General features: G+C 47.2%; 1 protein-coding gene across 3 annotated transcripts in view; it reads left to right on the forward strand.

The window, feature by feature from the left end:
- Positions 1–23,111, forward strand: part of DOCK1 (dedicator of cytokinesis 1) — a 480,997-nt gene that overhangs the window by 410,428 nt on the left and 47,458 nt on the right. For all 3 annotated transcript variants that reach the window (XM_072972106.1, XM_072972107.1, XM_072972108.1), the window contains exons 34-38: positions 7,804–7,889; positions 8,078–8,234; positions 13,721–13,761; positions 15,114–15,204; positions 18,759–18,878. In XM_072972106.1, the coding sequence (XP_072828207.1) occupies positions 7,804–7,889; positions 8,078–8,234; positions 13,721–13,761; positions 15,114–15,204; positions 18,759–18,878 (495 nt within the window). The remainder of the gene's footprint in view (positions 1–7,803; positions 7,890–8,077; positions 8,235–13,720; positions 13,762–15,113; positions 15,205–18,758; positions 18,879–23,111) is intronic.

A 23,111-nucleotide genomic window follows, 5' to 3' on the forward strand; every position in this document is an offset into this window, starting at 1 on the left:
CCACCCTCCTTCCTACGTGCGCTCAGAGCGTTTGATCAGATGTCACTGCGACCTCTCAGACTGGCTGCTTCTTGCCGAGTTACGATATTTTTTTAAGTCCAGAGTCTTTACCTTTATTCTTTTAAGTGTGTGTCTTGGTCTTCTTTATGTGTGCAATGGAAACTGTCGAGAATTCCTTAAAGAAAGTGTGTGTAAAGTACTTGAAGCATACTGTATTCACACGGGGAAGGACAAAATCTGAATAACTTATGCATGAAAAGTAACACAGTCTCCTTCCCTGGATTCCGTGAGAAAAATACGGTGTTTAAGGATTCATGGGCGGTACACCACACACACACCCTCACACCCACACAAGTTCCCACACGTGTGCGTACAATGAGTTGTGTTCTGACGGTTTGGTTGCAGTGCTTGGCAGGAGGCGAGTGGGTCCTCTAAACTGAAAGCTTCCACTGTTGAAATTTTACAGTAACTCAAGGAAGTTAATGTACTAAGCACTTTACATGGATTTTTGAGGAATTTTGTGAGAAATTCCTACACTGGGTGGAAATCAAAGCTGCATCCATCAAGGGAACGTGATGTGATTGCCATCTAGTATTTAAAGAGTGGATTTCCCTCCGCACCTTTGTGCTTTGCAGTTTTAGAGAGCTGAATAGTTTCTAAGTTTTAACTGGTCAGCGTTTGTCATTATTGCACGGAAGTAGCAGCCGTGAAGAACAATTTTGCTGTGTTGTTCTGGGCGATTTCCCAGAACAGAAAGGAGATGCAAACTGGAAAGAACCCCAGCGAGCAGGCCTTGCTGTGTTTCCCTGTTCACGACACTTACCCCCACCCCTTGACCTTCCATGTCCCTCCACCGCCGTCTTCTCGCCATCAGTCCCAGCGCGAAAACTCTCAGGTCCAGCTGTGTCTTCAGACCTCCATTTCCTTATGAAGGCTTCCGTTTCATGTAAAACTTGTGTTAAATAAACGAGTATGCTTTTCTCCTGTTTAAAAAAAAATAAAATAAAAGCAGACACAAAGTTCAGAGTTCCCCTGCTCTATAAGTAAGAGTGGAATTTGACACTGAAGTCAGGCAGACCCTGAGGCCCTGCTTAACCAGGTGCTAGCGGGGTCCTGAGCAGATCGCTGAGATCTTTATGAATCCGGGTCAGAGCCGTGAAACTGGTATGAAACAGAAGCTGCTCAGAAGAGATGTGAGATGTGAATAAAATCAAACCCCATACAGCCTCCCCTCCCTCCCTCCTTCCCTCCCTCCCTCCCTCCTTCCCTCCTTCCTTCCTTCCCTCCCTCCCTCCCTCCTTCCCTCCTTCCTTCCTTCCTTCCTTCCCTCCTTTCCTCCCTCCTTTCCTCCCTCGTTCCCTCCTTCCTTCCTTCCCTCCTTCTTTCCTTGGGGTTACCTGCTCCCATGCCCACCTGGTGATGCAGGACAGTATTTCCAGGGCTGCAGGCAGTGCCTTAGTCAGGTGGACACCATTTGCTCCAGGCAGGTTCTCCCAGGTGCGAGTAAGCCCCGCACAGGCTCGATGACTGAGGTTCTCTGATGCCCAAGGAGGTACCTGTCAGAGGACGTGCACAGGAAGGGACTCGAGACCAATGGAAAGAGCTGATCTGACCCATCGTGGAGGAGCTTGGACCAGACAGAAGCATATGAACTGGGAGGCCCACATACGTGCAAAGTGACCTTGAACTCTAGAAATCCTTCTCACCTACAAAATAATATGCTCCGTGTTGGCTGGTGTTCATAGCTATGGGTCTATGGTCCGTAGAAAGGGTTGGTGCTGTGTGACTTCTGTGGTCAGACCGTCCCTCCCGTGGTTCCTTCTCTCCCCCTGTTGGTGCAGTGAGGGCGGCACGGGGCCTCCTGGGGCTGTCCTTTCCTCCTCGTGCTTGTGTTGTAGGCGCTCCATCCGCAGGGAGACAGGGTGCAGCCATGAACCCCCGCTGGATGTCCACTCCAGCTGTGTCCCTCACGGGCGGCCGCTCGCCACCCCACAGTGGCCACTGTTGACCGCAGGCCCTCCAGCCACCATCCATCACGACTCGATGTGCGCATGTGATCCCTCTGCCCTGCCCACCGGGCCAGGCTGCGCCTCCACTCCGCAGGAGCCCACTTCTCATCTTTCCTGCCTCTCCCATTGGCTCTGCGAACCTCCAGCACGCCGGCTGCCCTGGGCATCCTGGTTCTCCCGGCCTAAGGCTCTTACCGCCCGGATGCGGCATCTGTTCTCCTGGAGCGTCTCCCTCCGCTGCTCCTCTCCTGCCCATCAGTCCCAGGAGACGCATTCTTTCTCACTTTCCTTGGCACGCGTCCACTCCTCAGGTCACCCCTGCAGGTTTGCACACTGACCCCTGTGCCCACCTACCCCACCCCAATCCCAGAGTAGCAGTTTACACTGAAATGGAAGACCTTGGGAACTCTTGATTTTTTTCCCTAGGGGGAGACTCTATGAGTGAATTTCAGCATCTGCCAGGCTAGCGCGGAGAGGTTTGGAGGCATCCTTGTCTTGGTGTCTCCTGCATCATCCACGGTGACCTGCGAGCCACGATATCACAGGATGAGCCCTCACCTGGCCTTAACTAACCCTGCCCCCACATCAGTACCATTCTGAGTCTTGGCCTCACTGGCTTTTGCTTCCTAAGGAAAGCGTACCTTTAAGTTCTCTCCGCACCTTTTCAAAGAATTCCATTTGTTAATGTTGGAAAACACCAAACTAACAGCTGAGACTTGCAGCAAATGACCATTTGGGCTCCTGACCGTTAATAACCATGAGATGGAAAAGGCTCCACAGCCAAATAATGTTTTCAATCATGGAGCTGTTTTCTGCCGTCCTCGTGAGGGCCAGGGAGGTGCTCCGCCACCGTCAGAAATTCCCATTTCACTGTAACAGTGTTAGAACATGAGTGATCGTGGTGTCTGCGAGGTTTCTGAGTTCCTGCTTGAATAATCTCTTCCTACCGCCCATGCTGGTAACCTGAAGCAAGTAACTGAACAACCCAAGTGGATGCTGGCAGCTTCTGCCACTTGGTGGCAAAGCCAATATATTTTGCGCTGTAATGTGAATGTGAATAAGTTTGGTGGCGATTTTATCTTGTTTATTCTTCAGTTCTTTGGGATTTTGTTGGTTGGTTTACTTTTGCTTTCATTTAAAAAATAATGGTTGATTCTGTTGTTCTGGGTGGTTAGAGGGGAAATGTGGCCCAAGAATGAGGCTTTTATTTCGTTGAGTCTCAGACCCAAAAGCAGCCTGAGAGATCATGGAAGCTAGGACCCTAGGAGTGCTGATGACATTGAATTCTGTCTATAAAAGCCCCCCAGCAAAGAGATGCCCATAATCCCCTTTAATCAAATCTAACAGGGCTCACCGTGCAGGCATGTTCCTGGAGTCCACCGTCACTGAATACAGCCCCAAGGTCAGTCCTCGGTCTAGGTCGTGTAAACTGGGAGCAGCCGCACCTGTCTCAGGGGTTTCCAGGTGTGACAGCCTCGCAGCAGACAGCTCCCCAGCCAGGCTACTCCGGGTCTGGGGCTTGGGGCCTCTAGGCTCATGAGCATTTCACAGAAGCGTCAAGGTCAGTGAGCTGCCTGCTGGTCAGACGTGGAAGGATGTAGGGATTTTGGAACATGGGATGTGGAGTGCCAGAGATTAATTAAGTGTGTAATTAAGTTTACAGAGCGGTTAAGCAAGAGGAATACCGTATACATAAAAATACTAGCACGTCTGAGCATAGGGATTCAAGGCTGAGTGAGAGATTTGGGGGGATCCATTGCTTTTCGGGTTTCAGCAGGTGAGCCCAGAGCCCCGAGGGTGTCGAAGAGCCAGGCTGCCCAGCCACGCCAGTGCCTCCTTCTTGGCCGCGTTTTCTGGCTAAGTGACTTTCTTCCACTCATGCCTCCTGTAATGCTGAAGAGAAGGGCATGGTTCTGCAATTCTGTCAGACCCGCCAGTTCCAACTGGGGGTGCAGAACTAAAGAGGATCTCATTTCTGGAAATCTCTAACACCAGGGAGTGGTTGAAAACCATGGTCACACCTCCAGTATCTTGTGAGCGGCTTTTCTTGAAAACCAGGAGAAAGTAAACCGTGGAAGCACACAGGCAGGTCTAGGAGGTATCGCGGCTTTGGTTCCGGGCCACCGTGATCGAAGGGCATCTCCATAAGACAAGTTGCACAAATTTTCTGGCTTCCCAGTGCGTATGAGTTGTGTTGAGTCTGTACCGTAGTCTGTTCAGTGTGTCTAAAAGAGCAATGCGCTTACCTTCATTTAAAAATGCTTTATTGTTTTAAAAAAAGTTAACCATCATCTGAACCTTCAGCGAGTCAGAAACTTTTTGCTGGTGGGGAGTTGAAAATATTGTGAGAATTGCCAGAACGTGACGCAGAAACACCAAGGGAGCAAACGCTGTTCGAAAAATGGCGCCAGTAGACATGCTCAACGCATAAACCTTCCGTTTGTCAAAAACGCAGTCTCTGAGAGCACAGCAAAGCAGAGGGCTGTAGAAGGAGGCATGTCTGCACTCAGATTTATTTGTAGAAGGGTCAGAGATACCCCTCTGCTGATGCGCTGAGCTGACCACAGAGAACGCAGGTCTGGAATAATACGTTTATAAGTGTATTCTAGCAAGAGTGGTAAATCTAACCACCAACAGAAGTTGTGCGTTCTGAGTCAAGTGGACTGGCGTTTGGATTATCCACCGTGGAGACCCTTCACTCCATGTTTTAAACTGGAGCCAATAACACATGGTTAACGGCGGCACTGAGTGGTGAAAGCAATCGTTCCTTTCTAAGTTAATTGCGTTAATGGCAGTGTTAACACAATACCGCTGTGAGCACGGCCCCTCCCACCCCCCACCCTCCACTGTGTTCAATTTAACAGCAACCTTCTAAAAATTCCCGTCTTTACATGTGGTTTCTTATGTTTCATATGCTCAGAGGGCCGCTGGTATCAGATGCTTAGAGATGCTGTGTTCAATATTTTAAGCTGGACACCCTGTGGATATTTTTGTAGTGATATTGGTGATTCAGAAAAGAGAGGAAATATAATGATTTTATCGTGAATAAGCCTCTGCCCCCAGCCCCACCCTGAGCAACGCAGTAAATCCTTGCTAATTTTATCTTAAACGTACAGAATCCTGTTGCAAATTACCAGACAGCAGGCATTTATAAGTCAGATAATAAACATGATTCTGATAAAAACCAGCTCGGCTCTATAGCAAATGTACTTTCCCCAATTTATTTGGACAGCATCATTTAACTCTGATTATGATAACAGTTCACAGCAGAGGGGCAAATTGATTCTAGTATATTCTGTAAAAATTAACGGAGGCCCTCGAATTCGAGTCTAGCTGCAGATCTGTGGCATTGAATCCTGGCTGATAAACAGACAAGGGCTGCCAGGTGTTTGTGCAAATTGCCTGGTTTAGACGAGAGTTTAGTAAAATTAGAATCAGCTGTGTTCTTCTGCGTTCCTTATCATTCATCCACTCTTTTTAGAAAACATTAAATTCATCAGTCAAAATTTGATAAGCAGCATACTTAAGAAGCTGGGGCCTCCTTTATTGCCCTTGTTTGTGACAGCGTGTTTTACGTGGAAGCACAGAAAACCTGACATTTCCATAAAGTAGACTCCAAGTTCCAATCCTTCTGATTAACCAGTGCTGAGCAAGTTGAAATATTGTGTGTGTTTGTTTTCCTAGGTTGTGTGTGTTTTTCTGCAGTCTCTGTGCCTTCTCAGTTGTATGCTCGTTGAACGTGTGGGATTGAACCGTGTTTTAATTAGACTGAGTCTTAGTTTATCTCTCAGTGATTTGTTCTGAACATCAGCGCTTGCCTCTTAATAGTTGGCCTTCCCCATCGAGGTGGCCACCTGGAAGATGGGCTGCCTTGAAACACCAACTTTTGGTCTAGTGGCAAGCCATCTCTCTTGTGCTGGTTTCCCCCAAAAAACAAAAAAGCCTTTTGCAGAATTTTTTTTTCTGTAAAGAGCAGAGTATTAGTGGGTTAAGATCAAAGGGTTATTTTATAGTAAAAGCCATTAGACCTCAGGTGAAGAAAAAAAAAAGCAACTTGTTCTTTCTTCTTCAGTAGAATCATCTCTTCTCTCTGTTCCTAAAATCCCTGAACTTCTTAAGCCGAACAGAATCAAAAAGAGGGTGTTTACTTGGGGAGGGGACAATGGCACGGATCAAGGAGAGAGTGGCCAGGATTCACTGAATTCCTGGCTTCTGTGACGTTACTGAGTCCTTGATGTCAAGCAAGAATCAATACTCCTCTCCAGTCCGGTTTTAAGCCTTCGTTTCGTCTGTCGCATGATAAAATTGTGGCTTCAGGCAGCGTGTCCTGATCAAGGTCGCATTCGAGGCCTCTCCTTGAGTCTCAGCAGACCCCTTGCCTCCTGCTTCGCAGGGGGTCACACTTAGCTGTCACCGCCATAGCGGTGCGGAGTCCCCAGTGCAGCGATGGTGCCTGTAGGACCTGTGACAGACACTCCGATAAGTGTGTTCACCACTTGGCTTGCGTGGCCAAGAGAGCAGGTTGTGTCTTAGCAGCCTGCTTGCCCACTCCTTTGCTGCTGCACTGAGCCTCCCCAGCTCCAATTTAATACCAGCTCTATCCAGTAACTCATCCCATTAGAGCATCAACACCAGGCGCGGTTCTAGAAGTTGGGAATACAGCAGTGACCGAGGGAGAAGAAAAGTCTTTCTCTCATGGAGGTGAAATTCTTAAGGGATCCCAACAACAGTGGAATGCTCAGGGGCTGCTGTCTGGGGAAGCAATGTCAGCGTGTATTTCAGAGGGATTCAGAAGCCCTCGCATGCATGCCTGGTGTGCTTGCTTTCTGAACCCAGAATCCAGCTGTTGTTTCCTTCGATTCTCCTTTGCCCATCTTCTTTCAGTCCAGTGTGGGCATCTCCATCTGTGTGGACCCCTCCTTCCTACCTGGCCCACATCACAGACACTCACCTGGCCAGTACACTCATCCCAGGACTGAAGCGGCTCTGAATTCTGCGGGGATGGGGGACTGGCGGGGAAGATGGGGATGTGTGGCCGTCACTATTGAGGTAGTCATTTCCAGTCTGATCAGCCATGGGCTTCATGACCTCCATGAAAACATTCTGGAGATTGACCTCTCTCCAGAATGCAGAGTTTTCCTGAAAGCATGGGACAGAGAGACAATCCGTCACTTCTGGGGACCCTTTGCCACCTTGATCCTCTGGAAGTTTCACCAGGAGCTTTGGGGAATTCAAGGAGAGGCCTGGGGTGGACGCTTCAGGTGTGTGCTGGTCTGTCTTTAGAGGCATCGCTCCTCTTGTTTTTTTAATAATATTTTTCAACCAGAGTGAGCTATTTCACTAGGATCCGTCGAGGAATGGCAGGGAAGTGGCCCTTTGGATGTTTCCGGATTGCAGAGAACTCTGCTGGCAAGTGAGACACCATCTGTTCTTTTCGAGGAAACAACTTAGCTGTTACTGTTCCTCGAGATGAAGTTTCGGACGTTTTTTGCATGTTGTGACTTGATTTTTTTTTTAATTCCTATGATTTCCTTGTCTCTCCCTGGTTCTTGCTCCTGCTCTCAGAATATGCATGGAGGCTGCATTAACCAGGGAAGGAAATGGAAGATTCCCCCTGGGGCAGGAAACCATCAGAAATCCCCAGGGGCTCGGGGGGTGGCTGCCCTTAAATGAAATCAGGCTTCAAAGGCGCTGGGCAGTTATCTGATGATGCGACTTACGTACCTTTGACGCTCAAGTCATGAAATGAAATATCTGCCATGCTGATTATTTACGCTTCTCTGTTTCATTATAGTTTGAAAATGAGATCATCACCAAGCTGGATCACGAAGTGGAGGGAGGCAGAGGCGACGAGCAGTACAAAGTGTTATTTGATAAAATGTAAGTGTTGATTAACAGTGAGACTTATGTCAGAATAGAGTCAGAGAGGCTGCAATTAGACGACAATGCACTTTGCAGCCCAGAAGATAATTAAAATGTGTTAATAATGGAAACTGTTTCTAACTGCACCTTAGTCAAGTTTCTTTTTTCTGAGGGCGATGAGCAAGGTGTGTGTAATTATTTTCCAGCCTCCTGGAGCACTGCAGGAAGCACAAGTACCTCGCCAAAACAGGAGAAACCTTCGTCAGGCTCGTCGTGCGCCTGATGGAGAGGCTTTTGGACTACAGAACCATCATGCACGATGAGAACAAAGAAAACCGCATGAGCTGCACCGTCAACGTGCTGGTGAGTAAAAAGCTAAATCTCTCATCCTTGCAGGAAGCCGGAAGCTGAACCCAGAAGTTCGAAGCCTTAACGACAGCTGGTCACCGAGCTTTGCGCTGCAGAAATCAGTTTCCCTTGCTTGTTTCCCTCGTCTGTTGCAGGGAGGGAGGGATGGAGAGCTGTTTGCAGAGCTGCTCGAGACGCGTCTGCAAAAGCGTCTTCCCTCGGGATGCTTTCCCTGTGCTCTTCCCGTTGGTTCAGACTGACGAGCCGTCTCATTGTGTGACCAGGGTAGCATCCTTGCTGATTATGGATCTGAAAGCTTTCATTACTCGGAGATTGTAAACGTGTCCCGTAGTGGGTTGAATGGTGGCCTGCGAAAGATAGGTTCAGACCCTCATCCTCAGAGCCTGTGCATGTGACCTTATTTGGAGAAAAATCTCCTTGCAGATGTGATAAAGTTAAGGATCTTGAGATGAGATCATCCTGGATTACCCAAGTGGGCCCTAAATCCACTGACAAGTGTCTTAGACAGGAAAGGAGAAGACAGAGACCCAGTGGAGAAGAGGGAGGCAGAGATGGGAGTGGTGTGACCACAAGCCAAGGAGCGTCTGGGGCCACGAGAAGCTGGAAGAGGCAGGACGGATCCTCCCCTAGAGCCTTCGGAGGGAATGCGGTCCTGCTGACACCTTGGTTTCAGACTCTGGCCTCTGAAACTGTGAGAGAAGGTATAGCTATTGTTTTCATCCACCCAGTTTCCGGTAATTTGTTACGGCAGCCACAAGAAACTCACGTGTGGCCACGTGGATAACTTCAGCTCAGGTGAATGTGGCCACCACCATCCATCCACCTCTTGCGCACCTGCTGTCACTGTGACACGGCCAGGCTGTTGGACACCCCGTTTCTGATGTAGTCATGGTGCATCAGGAGATGCATAGGGGCGATGATGCTTAAGGGTGATGTTTTAGGAAGCTTTTGGACAAGCTCCACTGGAGGACGTGGGTGGCAAACCTCATGGCCCTCAGGACCCCCGTGACTCCCGGATCTGGCTCCCAAACACTCTGCATCTCTCTGCATCCTCCTTCTCTGCTGCCCCCATAAGGAGCCAGAAAAGCAGACTCCCGGACCTGGTAGCGTTCTCCTCAATTTCCTCTGCCTGTCTCAGGGCAGGGATGCAGGAGAACACAACTCCTTCATGCCTCTGGATTCCTCATCACCGCCCGGCCGTTGACGACAGGTTGATGCTCTGCCCTGCCTCCCACCATTTGTATGGGCTTGAAGGCACTTCGAGATCTTGGAAGTGGACTTTTGTGCCAGGAGGACACAGGCATACATCATTCATTCTTGAGAATGACCGGAGGTGTTTGGATTAAAAAGGTAAACAAAAGGGACTGTATTTTACCTCCCATGCACTTGAGCGTCAGCACGGAGTCTGTGAGGAGCTCACAGCTGAAAGCTCGTGCAGTCTCAGCCCGGTCATTCTGTTGCGGGGCAACCTGTTTTGGCTAATGATCAACATTTTCTGTAGCAAGTTCTCTCTTCCTTGAAAATCTAAACAGAAAGGATGTCCAGTTTCTGGTCCAACATGTAAAGGAAGCTTGGAAGTTGTTGCTCTCGTCCGCACCACAAGAAGAAAGCTGGCAAACTGAAAATCGACAACTCTTAGATCCCTCTTCTTCGATCCACCAGGAAACCTACTGCCCTCAAAACTGGAGAGACAGGGTGACACAGAGAACCCCAGCTTCCCAGAGCAGAACCTCTGGAGCAGAGACTGCCGCGGGGATCAGCACTGAGTTCACCCTGTACATCACGTCCACCTTCAACATAAAGTTACAAGACATCCTAAAGGCAAAGGACGCAGTTTGAAGAGGCAGAGAATCAGAGCTGGACTCGGACATGGCAGAGGGTTTGAAATTATCAGACAGTGAATCGGAAATGACTATGATTCATGTACTAAGGACTCTAACGGAAAAAGTAGGCCTTGTGCAAAAACAGTTCATACAAGCAGGAAGGTGGGAGCTCTAAGAAAGAGTCCAAAAGAAATGCTAGAAATCTGAAACAATGGAACGAAGAAGGGTCTCATCAATAGACTGGACGTGGCCCAGGAAAGGGTCAGTGAGCTTGAAACATTAAGTACATTTGCATTAGGATCTTGGGCCACTGTCGGAATGACTGGCTTCTATCCCCGAGATCCGGCCCCCTGGCTGTGTTTGCCTTCCCGTCCACCTGTAGCCTGACTGTGCTCGCTTAGTAGGGCACTCTGCCCCCGGGAAGGGCCTCCTTCATTTGCACAGACCTGAGCCTGGCTCCTGCTTGGTCGTCTTCCTGCATTTTCGCCTCTATTCAAAGTAATTTACTTTCATGGTGCCGGTGTGGTTCACACGAAACGGAAATCAGTATTTTTCTGCAGGAGAGAAACAGAAACCTTTTCCAAATCATTCCCTGCTATGGACATCTTTTCTACTGCTCCCTCTGATCAAACAGATGGGATCTAAGAGGCCCATTTGTGTGTCCAGAAGGAAGAATTGTTATTGTGCCTATTAGGGTTCCAACTTCGATGACTGAGACTACTCTTTGTTTTAAGGAAGATCTCTCATGTCCACAGGACGTGAAACCTAGTGGAGAAATGGTGATGTGCTCTGAACGTGGCCTTTTATCAGAATCAGAATCAGAATCAGAATCGGAATCAGGGTTAGAAAAATAAGCTCTTGTAATGTCACCTGCAGTCACAGTTCCTGACGGTAACATGTGTTCCTCTCCCATCCTGAGACGGTCTGTCAGCGGTAACTTCCACCAGTCTGGCCCGTCCTGAGTCATCCCATGAAAAGCCAAGTGTTCTACTCTTAACAATCTCCTGGGAAGGATATGATGGGTCCCACCCTATCATAATTCTTTCATTTAAAAAAACAGAGTAGATATATGGAGTAACGAGAAACAAGGAAACTGGGTTTTTGCAGAAACGTGTTCTGTCTCTTAATATTCACTGCTGAGATCACGTTTAACCATATAAATACACTTCTAATCTGATCTGTTTTTACCTTTTCTTCTGGTACTTTTCTTGTGAAACAGATAGTTTCATTAAAGTTTATCTGTCTATTCATCTCTAGATGAAAATGGATGTAGAAACATGTTTAAAAATATCTAAAGCGTACTCAATTTACTGCTAAGCAGAAGTCCCCTTAAAATCCTAAGGTTAAAAAAACCTATTTAAAAAACCGCAGAATTTATTCATCAATAAATAAATGTAAACCCATTGCCAAATTTCCTTTAGAACCAGCCCTGTTATTTTTTTTTTTTAATGGACTTGGTGGAACATTCTAGGTTGTGTGGGCTCATTAATGTTCTACTCTTCCTGTCACTTACAAAAACAAATTAAAATTGAAAAATAAGGCACATGAGCAGGGATTCTGCCCGATGGAACTAAAGTACCTCCGCGTGCAAGTCTGTGCATGTACTGGACTGCTGTTTCCACTGGACAAAACGAACATTTGTAATTAAGTGAAATAGCGCTGTCACCTCGCAATCGTGCAATCTTTAACAACTGGTCAGTGATTTGGGTGTGTATCCCCTAGTTCTTCTATGCAATTATCATCTCATCCCAGACTGAGAGTGGCAGAGTCATTGTTTTTTTTAATAGACTTAAGTATGCTCTTCATGGCCCCTTTACAAGGCTAATTAAGGTGGTTCCAGCTAGAGTTCTAACAATCTTTGGATGTGTCTTAGTCATGAAGGAGTACAAAATTGGACTACAATGCAAATGCCTGAGCTCTGAAAGATCAATGCATGTGCATCGCAGCTGGGGGGCCTGGTCTGACGGGGCCACTTGGAGAGCCGCAGACGTTAGCACGGGTGCCGAGAGGACTGTGAGGGGTGGAGGCTGCCTGCAGAGCTCAGAAGTGGAGCGCCAGAGCGGAAGAAATGCAAAGGTTTTATATCGAAATTGGGATTTGAGATGCACGTCCTTCGGTTCTAGGGAGGTTTTGAAGTCCTGGGAAGGGAAGAGAACTCTGCCCAGGCAGGAGATAGAAGACATTTCCATATCTCAGAGAGAAGAATGAAGGGCGCATGAGATCCCCGTTGTGAAACTGTAACGGAGGATGATCAAAAGCTTAGGAAAGGATTAAAAATAGTGGTGCAAAAGGGGATGGTGTGAAATCGTAGCTTGTAAACACTGGCGGGTTAAGAGTTGGAAGGGAAGGGCTCATCCTCTGCCTTTGATGTAGATTCTCTCTGTTACGTTGCTCTGAGTTGTCAGCTGAAAATATCCTCATTACCCAGACACAACGTGTGAATCAGAGGACATTCAAATCTCAGATGCTACAAAATGGGAAAATCTTGGTCCATCTTTCTAAACGTGCTCCCTCTCACTCTCTGTATTTATTTATCACTTCTTTTCAGAGAGATAAATTGTGGAAACAATGTCTTCTTTTGCTAATGAACAGGCTAGTTCATCGTATTGGATACTTGGATGCCTCTATCATGGTGACGTTCACTAGTCGGCGCAGAGACCCATGGGAGGAGTTCTAACATCGTTGTTCACGTGCTAAATGTCACGTTGAGAGTGGCAGTGGCGTTTCCATACCTTGAGCCTTTTTAGGTGGCTCTTCTGTACCTGTCTGGTGTCTTGTGTACGATAAAGACTTTAAAGTGCTTATAGAGATGTTCACATTCAGAAATAGAATTTTGATTGAAATGTTTATGGTCACTCTGAAGATATTTTACAGTATGCATAAATAGCCCACTGTTTGCAATCTGCTGACTTACCTCCTCCATCAGTGCTGTATACACGGTGTTTTTTCAAGTGGCAACCAGTCTTCTCCCTGTTTTGGAAGGTCTGTCTAGAACAGCACCATCCCAGAGAAATATCTGTGATGATGGACATGTTCTGTATCTGCACTCTTCAACACAGTAATATTGGCTCCATATGGCTGTGGAGCCTCAAAGTGTGTGGCGAGTTCAACTGGACGGGCATTTTTAACATCGTTTAATTTTAACTAAGTGTACTTTCTGTTTGAATGCATGTGGCTGGTGGCTCCCATGTTGGACAGTTCAGATCTAGAGTGCCGCTTGCCTTCCTGTGGCTCTTGTTGAGGCTGGGCCCAGCAGGCTTTCCATCATGTTGATGGTGCCTATTCCCAAATTTGGGGTCTTTCATTTTTTTTTTCACTTCTAACGAGATTACAGCGGTTAAGATAGCGTATCTGTGGGTAGTACCTTGTTTTAACTGAAGACAGGTGACTTTCAAATGACAGAAGTAGATTTAAGCCGTCACAGTGTTTAAAGTATGGGAAATGTATTCATGAGAATCGACCACCCCCCTAAAAATAATGAAGAACAGTATAAGAGGTTTTCGCATTTTATATGAATGTAGGGTTCTCATCCAAAGAGCTGGTTCCACTTGGCCGTGTTTCACCCAAGTTAAAGAACTGTGAATTTTTAATTCATGTGCCTGTGACACCTTTTGTAGAGCCAGTTTCTTAAAACAATGTTGTGGTTTGATTTTTCAGAATTTCTACAAAGAAATTGAAAGAGAAGAAATGTACATAAGGTACGGAGCATCGTGCTTGTCTCACCTTCTAAATGTTTATTGTAGTTGCTGTTTGTCCAGCCCGTGCTGAGATACGTTTCATAACCACAGGGGTTGATCTGGTCGGAATTCATGAGGCTCACAGCTGGAGTGTGGTGGGCTCCCAGGGGTATTGGCAGGCCTCGCGCGTTTGTTCACACTGACGTGGAGATTTGGGGCGGGGGTCATACTTAGCCAGCTCAGAAGCAAAGCCATAAATGATTATTTCACAGGGTTTCTGTTCCTCTTCACTGACTCTTACGACCCTTTCGAATAAAGGCACCACCACAAATTTTAGTGTTTCCCAGTAAGCCATATAATTACATGAGAATCCAGCTTTAACTTTGTCAGAAATAGGCAATATTATACATTTTCAATTTGTTCTTACTTTGACACCATATTCCATGTTTTATACTTTCTGCTGGGTTTTTCTCCTTCATTTGCCTTTTTCTCAAGGATGGTGGGCTTCTCCTTGGTCACTTTTAGGGGCTAGTGTCAAATTTCGGCCAGATTACCACTTAGAGGACCAGAGTGATGATGTGACCCACGTGGCATTAGTGCTTAATGATGGGTTTACTACATCAAGCATGATTTTCTAACTTTTGATTTCTAAGACTGTTTTTGTACTTTCTCCTTTAGCTACAGTACCATATAAATACAATACGCTTTTTGGAAAACAATCAGTTTCTTATACCCAACATGTAGGATGTAACATGCTTTATATTAAAAAGCAACTTTTATTTCTTTATGGCAGAGAAATTCTTTTGATCATATTGACTGATCACTTGCACGCTTTATTCTTGTGGATTTATATTTTTATGGATTTTTTTGTGCATTTGGACTCAAAAGGAACGTAAGAAATCACAGTCAAACTCTGTGGCATCTCATTTCAAATATATGAAGAAAACTCTGGAAAATATGAGAAAGAATGAGAAACCCTGAAGCACAATTCCACCTCCTTATGCCATCTTCGTTTTGTCCTGAAAAGAGAAGACTTAAATTAATATATATTAATATTATTAATTATAATTAATATTTATACATTATATTTGTTATATATTATTAATATATTATAATACATTAATACATATTATACTTTATTATATATTAATATTTATGTATTAGTTATAATTAATTATATTTATATATAATATTACCCTTTTTGGTTTCTCTTAGTGCTTCGCGCATGCAAAGCTTCCAAGGCATTATGAATGGTGAACATTGGAAGGAAGGAGTACAGACAGGATTTACTACTGAAGGGAGAATTTAGCTCTTGCAATTCTCAACACAAATTACTCGGTGGTTTACGAGGTGCCTCTGTTTTATCATCTCAGGTACCTGTACAAGCTGTGTGACCTGCACAAGGAGTGCGATAACTACACGGAAGCGGCTTACACCTTGCTTCTCCACGCCAAGCTTCTGAAGGTAGTAAAAATTCCCACATGCTTCTGTGAGTCCGTCCTTATAAATTATACAATCATTTAAAATTTGGTTTGTCCGAGGCAAATTTTAGTAAACCTCCAAGTTAAGATTTTAAGGGTATCGGCTAAATGCAATGGCATAAACCAACGTAGTTTGGAGGTACTTTGATTATAGATTTGGCCCTACTGAATGCAAATTTAACAAGACATCGGAGCACGTTACCACTAAGCATCTTAAAGCCTGGTCGTTGTTCTGTCAGCTCTCAGCGAGTTAGAGACTCTGTGATTCCTTATTGCTGCCAGCGGGATTCAGTGATGGTGGAGCAACATCGGTAAGAAGGAATTTCTGTGGTAGGGCAGCTAAGAGAGAGGATGACACATACCCCTCTCTGTCTTAGCAAGGAATGTAGGGACCAGATCGAGACCTCTCTCTCCATGGCTTCTGAGGAGTTCCCCTGAGATCTCCAGTTGGTCCATCATCTAGACCTCCTGCCTGGCTTCCTGGAAGGTCTGACATGACAGCTGCTCTCCGTGTTTCTTTTGTTACCCAAGTAGCTTTGGACAGTGGCTTCTGTGTGGGTTTTTATTTTATTTATTGCAGTAATATATTCAGTGTTCTTCACCATGTCCAATTTCAGCCCCGTTAGTCATATAGAATGGACCCATACTAAGTAGCTTGGTGAATGTTTGGATGGATGGATGGATGGATGGATGTGTGGGTGGAAGGAAGTGTGGGTGGATGGATGTGTGGGTGGATGGATGGGTAGATGACAAAATTGCTCTACAACTTCTAGTTTTATATTTTAAAACTTTTAGCAAGTCATGACCTCATCTTTCCCACTGTGTCCTCATAAAAATTGAGAAAACCAGACAAAGAGGAACAGTATGAGCATGAGGATTGTGTTTGAGTGTCTTTCCATAAAGACTGCTCATTTGAGGAATTCTGTCTCTAAACTCAGACTAGCCCCCAGCCCACCACAAAGTGAATGAAAGAAAGCCAGATAAGATTACATTAAAAATGAGCATTAGGCAATGTCTCTTGGGCTATGAGAGGGTTAAGGAGGACACTGCGTTGGGCAGTGAAACTCCAGCAAGAACCCTCCAGCCTTTGGCCCAGCCCTGGACTCTCCAGGAGCCTGTGTGACACGCATACACACAAGCTGCTCTCAAGACCCTGGACTGGGGAGAGTTACCTTTGCCTGAACACAAGAGTCCATTACGAAGAAAATTACTGCATTCACTCTGAACGCCTCATCAGTAGTCACCCGTCGTGCCCCCTTGGCTGTGCACCATGTGAATCTCTCCCAAGAAACATCATTTACAAAGACAGATTTCAGCCGGTGCATCTTACCCCAGCCGTCCCACTAACAGGCTTCATTTGTTAGAGACCCAAATTTCAGTAACAAGGCGGTTCGGAAACTACGAAGCTATTTCTTTTACCCCAGGGAAATTAAAATGGGATTGACAAGCTGCCGGCTGACTCTTACTCTCTCTTAGTACATAAACTTTTATACGTGCGTGTGAATGTTAAATAGATAGATGTGTGCAAAGAATCATTTATTTAATCATTGCATTTATTGAGCACGGATGGGTTCCTCACAAACCATATGAAGACCTTTCACAACCCAAATCAATAGGCCCGACTGCATGAGCTTTTCCACTGGGGTTCTGAATTTTCCACTTGGATGGTGAATGCTACCTTAATCTCTCCGTACTTTTTCCAACACTACATTTTGCAATTTTTGCTAAATATGTTTTGATGTTGCTGTAAATGTGAATTCCTGTTGGTTAATCAACATTCTAAGGAACATTATTCGTATCTTTATGAAAATCCTTCAACATGTCTTTATATTCCTGTTTGTTAACTAGAAATCCTCAAATACAGTCTTTCTTTGGTTGAGGACATTTTGTCAAAAAACAAGGGCTGTCAAAACATAAGCCTTCAGCTTAGCCATCAGGTAATTTCATCTCAGTGTTTAAGTGGAAGGTGTGGAGGGTTTGGCTTCTCTCCTCAATACTATTTAGGTGATTTTGAATGCCAAGGAAGTTATTTGCAATATGAACTTTTTAATTCTTATTTATTTGATTGTGGCTACATTTCAGAATCATGTAGAATTTTCCTGTTACCTCTCATAAAAGTAGAAATCTGGCCACGTGAATACTCCATAGGCATTGAGTTTGTTAACTTCCAGTCTTGGTGGGGAAGTGCAGGTCTCATTTTAAGGTGAAAAAATTTGCAGCCACCTAAAGGTTTCACATTTTTACTTGACATTCCTAGATCTGGGGAGCCATTCTGGCCCCCTGCTCTGCACCCCATTTCTTGGAGCCCTGGGGCCCAGCGTGAGGTGCTCCGGACACCCTCTGACTTTTAGAAGGTGGAAAGGGATGTGTGCTGTGAGAGCCAGTCTCTTAGGGAGCCTTGCACAGTCCCCAGACTCCTACCCCCTGTTTTTGCAGACCAAACCCCCCAAAATGTGGCCCCACAACTGGTCCCATTGCTCCAGATGTGGCCTGACCAGCCCTGAGTCCAGCGGGGCACCCCCCACCCCAGGTGTGGTCCAGGCAGCATGCAGGCCTGCTGCTTTCTTGGCAGCGTCCTCACTGTCCTGTCTTCAAACAGGTCCAGTGCCACCTCCTGAGTCCAACTGATAATAAGCCAGCCCATCCTTATTATTTCCCCCAAGGAGCCTCCCAAGGTCCCCTAGTGTGCAGTCAACCTGCCTTCGGCCATTAAATGCCCATGAAATCCTTTCTGCAGAGTTATGATATATCGCGGTGCTCAGATTCGTAATAGCACTCTCTCTGGCTCAGGCACCTTCTGATCCATCTTTGATCTAGTGCCTTGCAGATAGTAGGTCCTTACCAAATATTGAATTTTATTGAACCTGGTATTCAATGCCACTGATTCGTTGAGCCTAAGTTTAGGACTTTAGGTCCCAAATGAGCTTGCCTTCACTTGGGTGTGTCTCCCCAGCTTGCTGAACCTCTTTCCTTCACATCCTGAGCCCGCTGACACTTCCACCAGCAGCGGCTGAGCCCTGCTTCTGCGGCAGTGTGCTTAGGGGCTGATGACACAGAGACACCTCTGTGTCTGTCAGGAGCTTTCTTTATGACCTGTAAGGGGCATCTGTGTGCATCCTCTGCTGTTGATTAAAATGTTGAGCCACGCAGGACCAAGGCCAGTGCCTGGGGATGCCCTGTGTGAGAGGCATTGTGGCAGCCGCAAATCACCTGGTTCATAACTCACCCCAGGGGTTACGAGGCATTATCAGCAAGCAGACAGACCGTTCTGTGCTTTCCAGAACCTGCTAGGTTTCTCTTCTGCATCAATCTAAACCCAGCTCTGCCTTCTTCTGGTCTTTCATCCATCATGAGACCTCTGCCCAGAGGTTCTGCCTCATTTTCAGCCTGAGGACCGTAGCTCCAAGGGTCCCAGAACCTGGCCCGTGTGCCTGCGCCCAGTTTAGAGCTTCCTGTGCCTTCTGACTGAGTGTAGACTGATGGTGGCAACGGCTGTGCCCTCGCCTGGCACTGCTCACGCTTTGTTTTTGCCCCCAGTGGTCAGAGGACGTGTGCGCGGCACACCTCACCCAGCGGGACGGGTACCAGGCGACGACCCAGGGACAGCTGAAAGAGCGGCTCTACCAGGAAATCATCCACTACTTCGACAAAGGCAAGGTAAAAAAAAAAAAAGAAAAGTTACTTTTGTTTGTGGCTTCTTGATGTGCACCTTCCTGCAGCGTTGTGAACACATTTTTTAACACATGATGTTTGTGGAACCAGAAATTTGTTACAAATTGTGTATCAGGAGGTTTTATGCGTGGCCCTCCAGCTAGCACTTCTAAGTAGAAATCTTACTGGAAAAAAAAAATCAGTTGCCGTTTGTAGATGCTCTGCAGAAAGTCAGGACTAAAAAGCACAAGAATGTTTATAGTCCTTGCCAGAGAGAACCACGTGTGGGCGCTGGGGGGGCAGTTTCTGGCCACTTTGCAGCTAATGTTTTCCTTTGATGGTTTGCATTATACTTTTGTGACCGTTGTGTTAATCCCATGCTAGGAACAATATCGCTCCTGTTGGCAGCTTCTCCATTAATTGGCTCAAAAATTGGCTTCTCCATTAATTGGCTGTTGATTTCTGCTGAAAGGAAACCTGCCATCATTTCAATCAGCCGCTAATAGAGCTCATCGCCGTAGCTCCTGGGATGCACACAAGTAGTAACTATTGAAAAGGGGGCGACTTCAGTCCAGAAGTTTTTGAAATCTGCCACCAAAGTGACTTCTAAATGCATTTTGTGCTTTTATCAGGATTCTTAACCCTTCTCAGTCACCTGCTTTTTTTCCACTTTGAGAAAAGTGAACGGAGAGTTGGGCGAAGGTACCTGTATTAAGGATTTTTTGGGCTGCAGTCACACAGTACTGCACACGGGGTGGCTTTAGACATCAGATACCTGTTCTCTCACCGTCCTGGAGGCCATCAACCTGAAGTCAACACGCCAGCCGGGCCGTGCTCTCTGCAAGAGCACGATTCAAGGGGAGAATATGTTCCAGGCCTTTCTCTTAGTTTCTGGTGAGGCCAGGAATCTTTTGGTGCCTTGAAGACACATCTCTGCAGTTCCTGCCTCCAGATTCACATGGCATTCCCCCCACGTGTGTCTCTGCGTCCACATTTTCCTCTTCTAAGAACACCCGTCACTGGATTTAGGACTCACCCAGTGCAGTATGTCCTCACCTTAACTCGATCACATCCACAGGCCCTGTTTGCAAACAAGGTCACGTGCACAGGTACCAAGGGCTAAGACTTCAACATCTCTTCTGTAGGGAGGACACAGCTGTCCCCGAAACAACACCTCTGTCAGGAAAAGGGGATAGCGCCCCTTTTTGTGACTGCTGACATAAACCAAACCCTTTTGAAAAAACATCATGTGTGTTTTACTTATTCCCTACTGTCCTTAACACAGGATGAAAAAATCAAAATATTCAGAATAGCATGTGGATTGGCCAGAGGCCACTTGGAAATAAGGATCAGAAATGGTCTGTGAATGACACCTGTTCCTGTAGTAGAACAGAACGTATTTCTTCATAGAAAATGAGATTTTTTTTCACGATTAAGGCCAATTGCTCCAATTTTATTAGCATAGCCAGGGGAATTCTATTTCTCAACAAACTGCTAAACGTATGGAGCCGTCCCTTCCCCCGCTGTCTTCCTGGCTTATTATGTTCTAAAGAAAGCTGAGTGGGGATGCTCTGGGTTGGGCAGAACAGGAGGAGGGACCCCGGGGGGGCCCGGGAAGTCTGAGGGTCCGAGGTCACCGGGGCTGGAGGCGTGTGTGCCTTTGCTGGGGGCCATTCTGGGCTCTCCGGCCTCCCGCAGCCTTGGCCCCCGAGAGCTCGCCAGCCTTGTTCCGTCCTCCCTCTTTCTGTCCTGACCACCACCCTCTGGGGTCCTCGTCCACACCAGCCCTCCCGCCTCCGCCCGCCAGGCCTCTGCTGCTCCTGCCCGTGGCTCCTTTCCTCCCATCAGCTTAATGTCACCTCTTCTTCGATGCCCATGGTGTCCCCTTCTCCTCCTCTGTAGAACTTCCCACGATTTGCAGCTATAGATTTGCACGGGGGTTTCTTTAGCGAGGCTCCCAGTGTCTGTAAGCTCCGTGAGGATAGAGACCACACACGTTAACCCCCCACCACACATCTGGGTCGCAGACGGTGCCGGGCACCTAACACGGGGTTGGGGGGGGTGCTTGTTGGATGAACCAAGAAATGAATGGAAGAATGAACGAATGAACAAATGGGTGGAGACTCAGCATTTGAGGGTGATTTCTGACAGATGAGACACACCCATGTACATACAACAGGACAACTGGCAGTAAATGGTAAACTGAGGGACTAAGTGGGTTTTGTTTTGAGCAAAAGTAGCCTCGTATGGAGGGAGACAATGAATGTGTTCAGTTTAGAACAATGGTTCTCAGCCGGGACCCACAGGGGACCTTTGAGGTTGTCATGACTAGGGGCACGGATGCCACTGGCATCTGGAGGGTTGAGATCAGGAGTGCTGCTGACACGCTGCAGTGCAGACAGTGCCCCCTGCTGCCCCCCACCCTGCTCCCCTCCCTGCTGACACCCTGCAGTGCAGACAGTGCCCCCTGCTGCCCCCCACCCTGCGCCCCTCCCTGCTGACACCCTGCAGTGCAGACAGTGCCCCCTGCTGCCCCCCACCCTGCGCCCCTCCCTGCTGACACCCTGCAGTGCAGACAGTGCCCCCCGACCCCCTCCCCACCACACACAGTGTATCCAGCCCCAGATGTCAGTAGTGCCATTGACGCTGGTGAGGCTGAGAAATCCTGGTGTTTGAAAAAGAAGAAACAGATTCAAATGATAAAGTATTGCAGGCAAAAAGAGAAATGGGCTGAAGGAATGTCTTCACATGTCCCTGTGCTTTGGAGGAGGCGTGATTTTGGGAAAGTGAGCAGTTGCCTAACCTGCGGTCAGGAAGAGGGACTCGTTCATCCCAGGCCGGGAGGCTTGTCCCCACGGCAGCTGTCAGCGCTGTCTTGGCAAAACAGATTGCAAAGCCACTTTTGAATTCCCGCAACTTTCCCATGAGAATGTTAAAAAGAAACGGAAGTTCACTCATCTTTCTAAAGCTAAAGTGAGGGTGAATACAGGTGAGGGAGAAAATTTCATCAAATGAAATTTGAAGTACCCAGATGATTAGCTGCAAAGCAGGAAAAAAAAAAGGAAAGAAATCAGTTTAACATCAACAAGCATTAAGTTTCCTGGGGAAAAAAATAACAGAAGGAAGTAATTATTCACCTTCCGTATCAGCCCGGATGGGCTGGAGCAGGCTAGAGTTTCAATCTCTTGACATCTTAATGGCTCTGCACAACCCAGGTTTATTTTTCACCTCTGCTGATGGTCCAGCCTCCTTTCTGGGAACCCAGGTGAGCAGTTTCCACCACAAAGGGCTGCAGCCCCGCAGGGACAGTGAGTCACCGCTCGGCCACTGCAGGCTCTGCCCAGAAATGACACATGCGTTTCTGCTCATGTCATTGACTGAAGCAAATCCTGTGGCCACGGGGAGCCTCAGCGAGGGGACGTGCCGGGAAGGGAAGGCAGCGTGTGCAGCACCCCCGTCTCCCAGGGTTCTAACCAAGGACTCTTGGGTATTACCAGTAACCAAGCAATTCCCTATGTCTGTGCGTGTTCTAGAAAAGCTACTGTTTGCTCTGCTCCCCGCAGTGGTGCAGCTGCCCGCCATTGGGCATGTGAGACCAGAGCTGTCCCCAGAGTTAGTGTGGGGCTTTGGGCCCTGTTCCTCCATAGTTGAATTTCTCTGTGTCACTTCGGGAGGGGCTGGGAACGGTGTGCCAGGCAGGGCACCACAGGAGAGGCAGCCCCAGAGGACGGGCCCCCGTTCCCCGCTGCTGGGGGCTCACCAGGCAGGGAGCGGGGGTGGCAGGAGGTGACAGCAGGAGATAAAGTTGGCCCTTTGTGCCAGATTTAGAATCGCGTTCATTTAGGAAATAAGACCGAGACATGGTCTTGCTATACCTGCCAGGTGTGGGTGTCGGAGGGGGTTTGACAAATAATATCCTTCATGCCTTTTCTGGAAAAGGCAAGGCTCAGGGCGTTGCTGTAGATTAAGGCCTGGACATTAGAAGGGACTAGATGCTCACATTTCTGTACTCTGTACCCAGTTATCTTTGGGGGAATTACCTCGAAATGGCTATGGGTGATGTGTGACAAGTGATCCATGGAAACTTGAAGGAGGGCCTGGCTTACTTTTTTTTGTTTTGAGCAAAAGTAGCCTCATACAGAGGGAAACAAATGAACGTGCTCAGTTTGGAACAGTGGTTCTTAGCCAGGACCCACAGGGCACCTTTGAGGTTGTCACGAGTAGGGGGCACATGACTGT

The sequence above is a fragment of the Vicugna pacos genome, chromosome 11, assembly GCF_048564905.1.
Source record: "Vicugna pacos chromosome 11, VicPac4, whole genome shotgun sequence".
Taxonomy (NCBI): Eukaryota; Metazoa; Chordata; class Mammalia; order Artiodactyla; family Camelidae; genus Vicugna; species Vicugna pacos.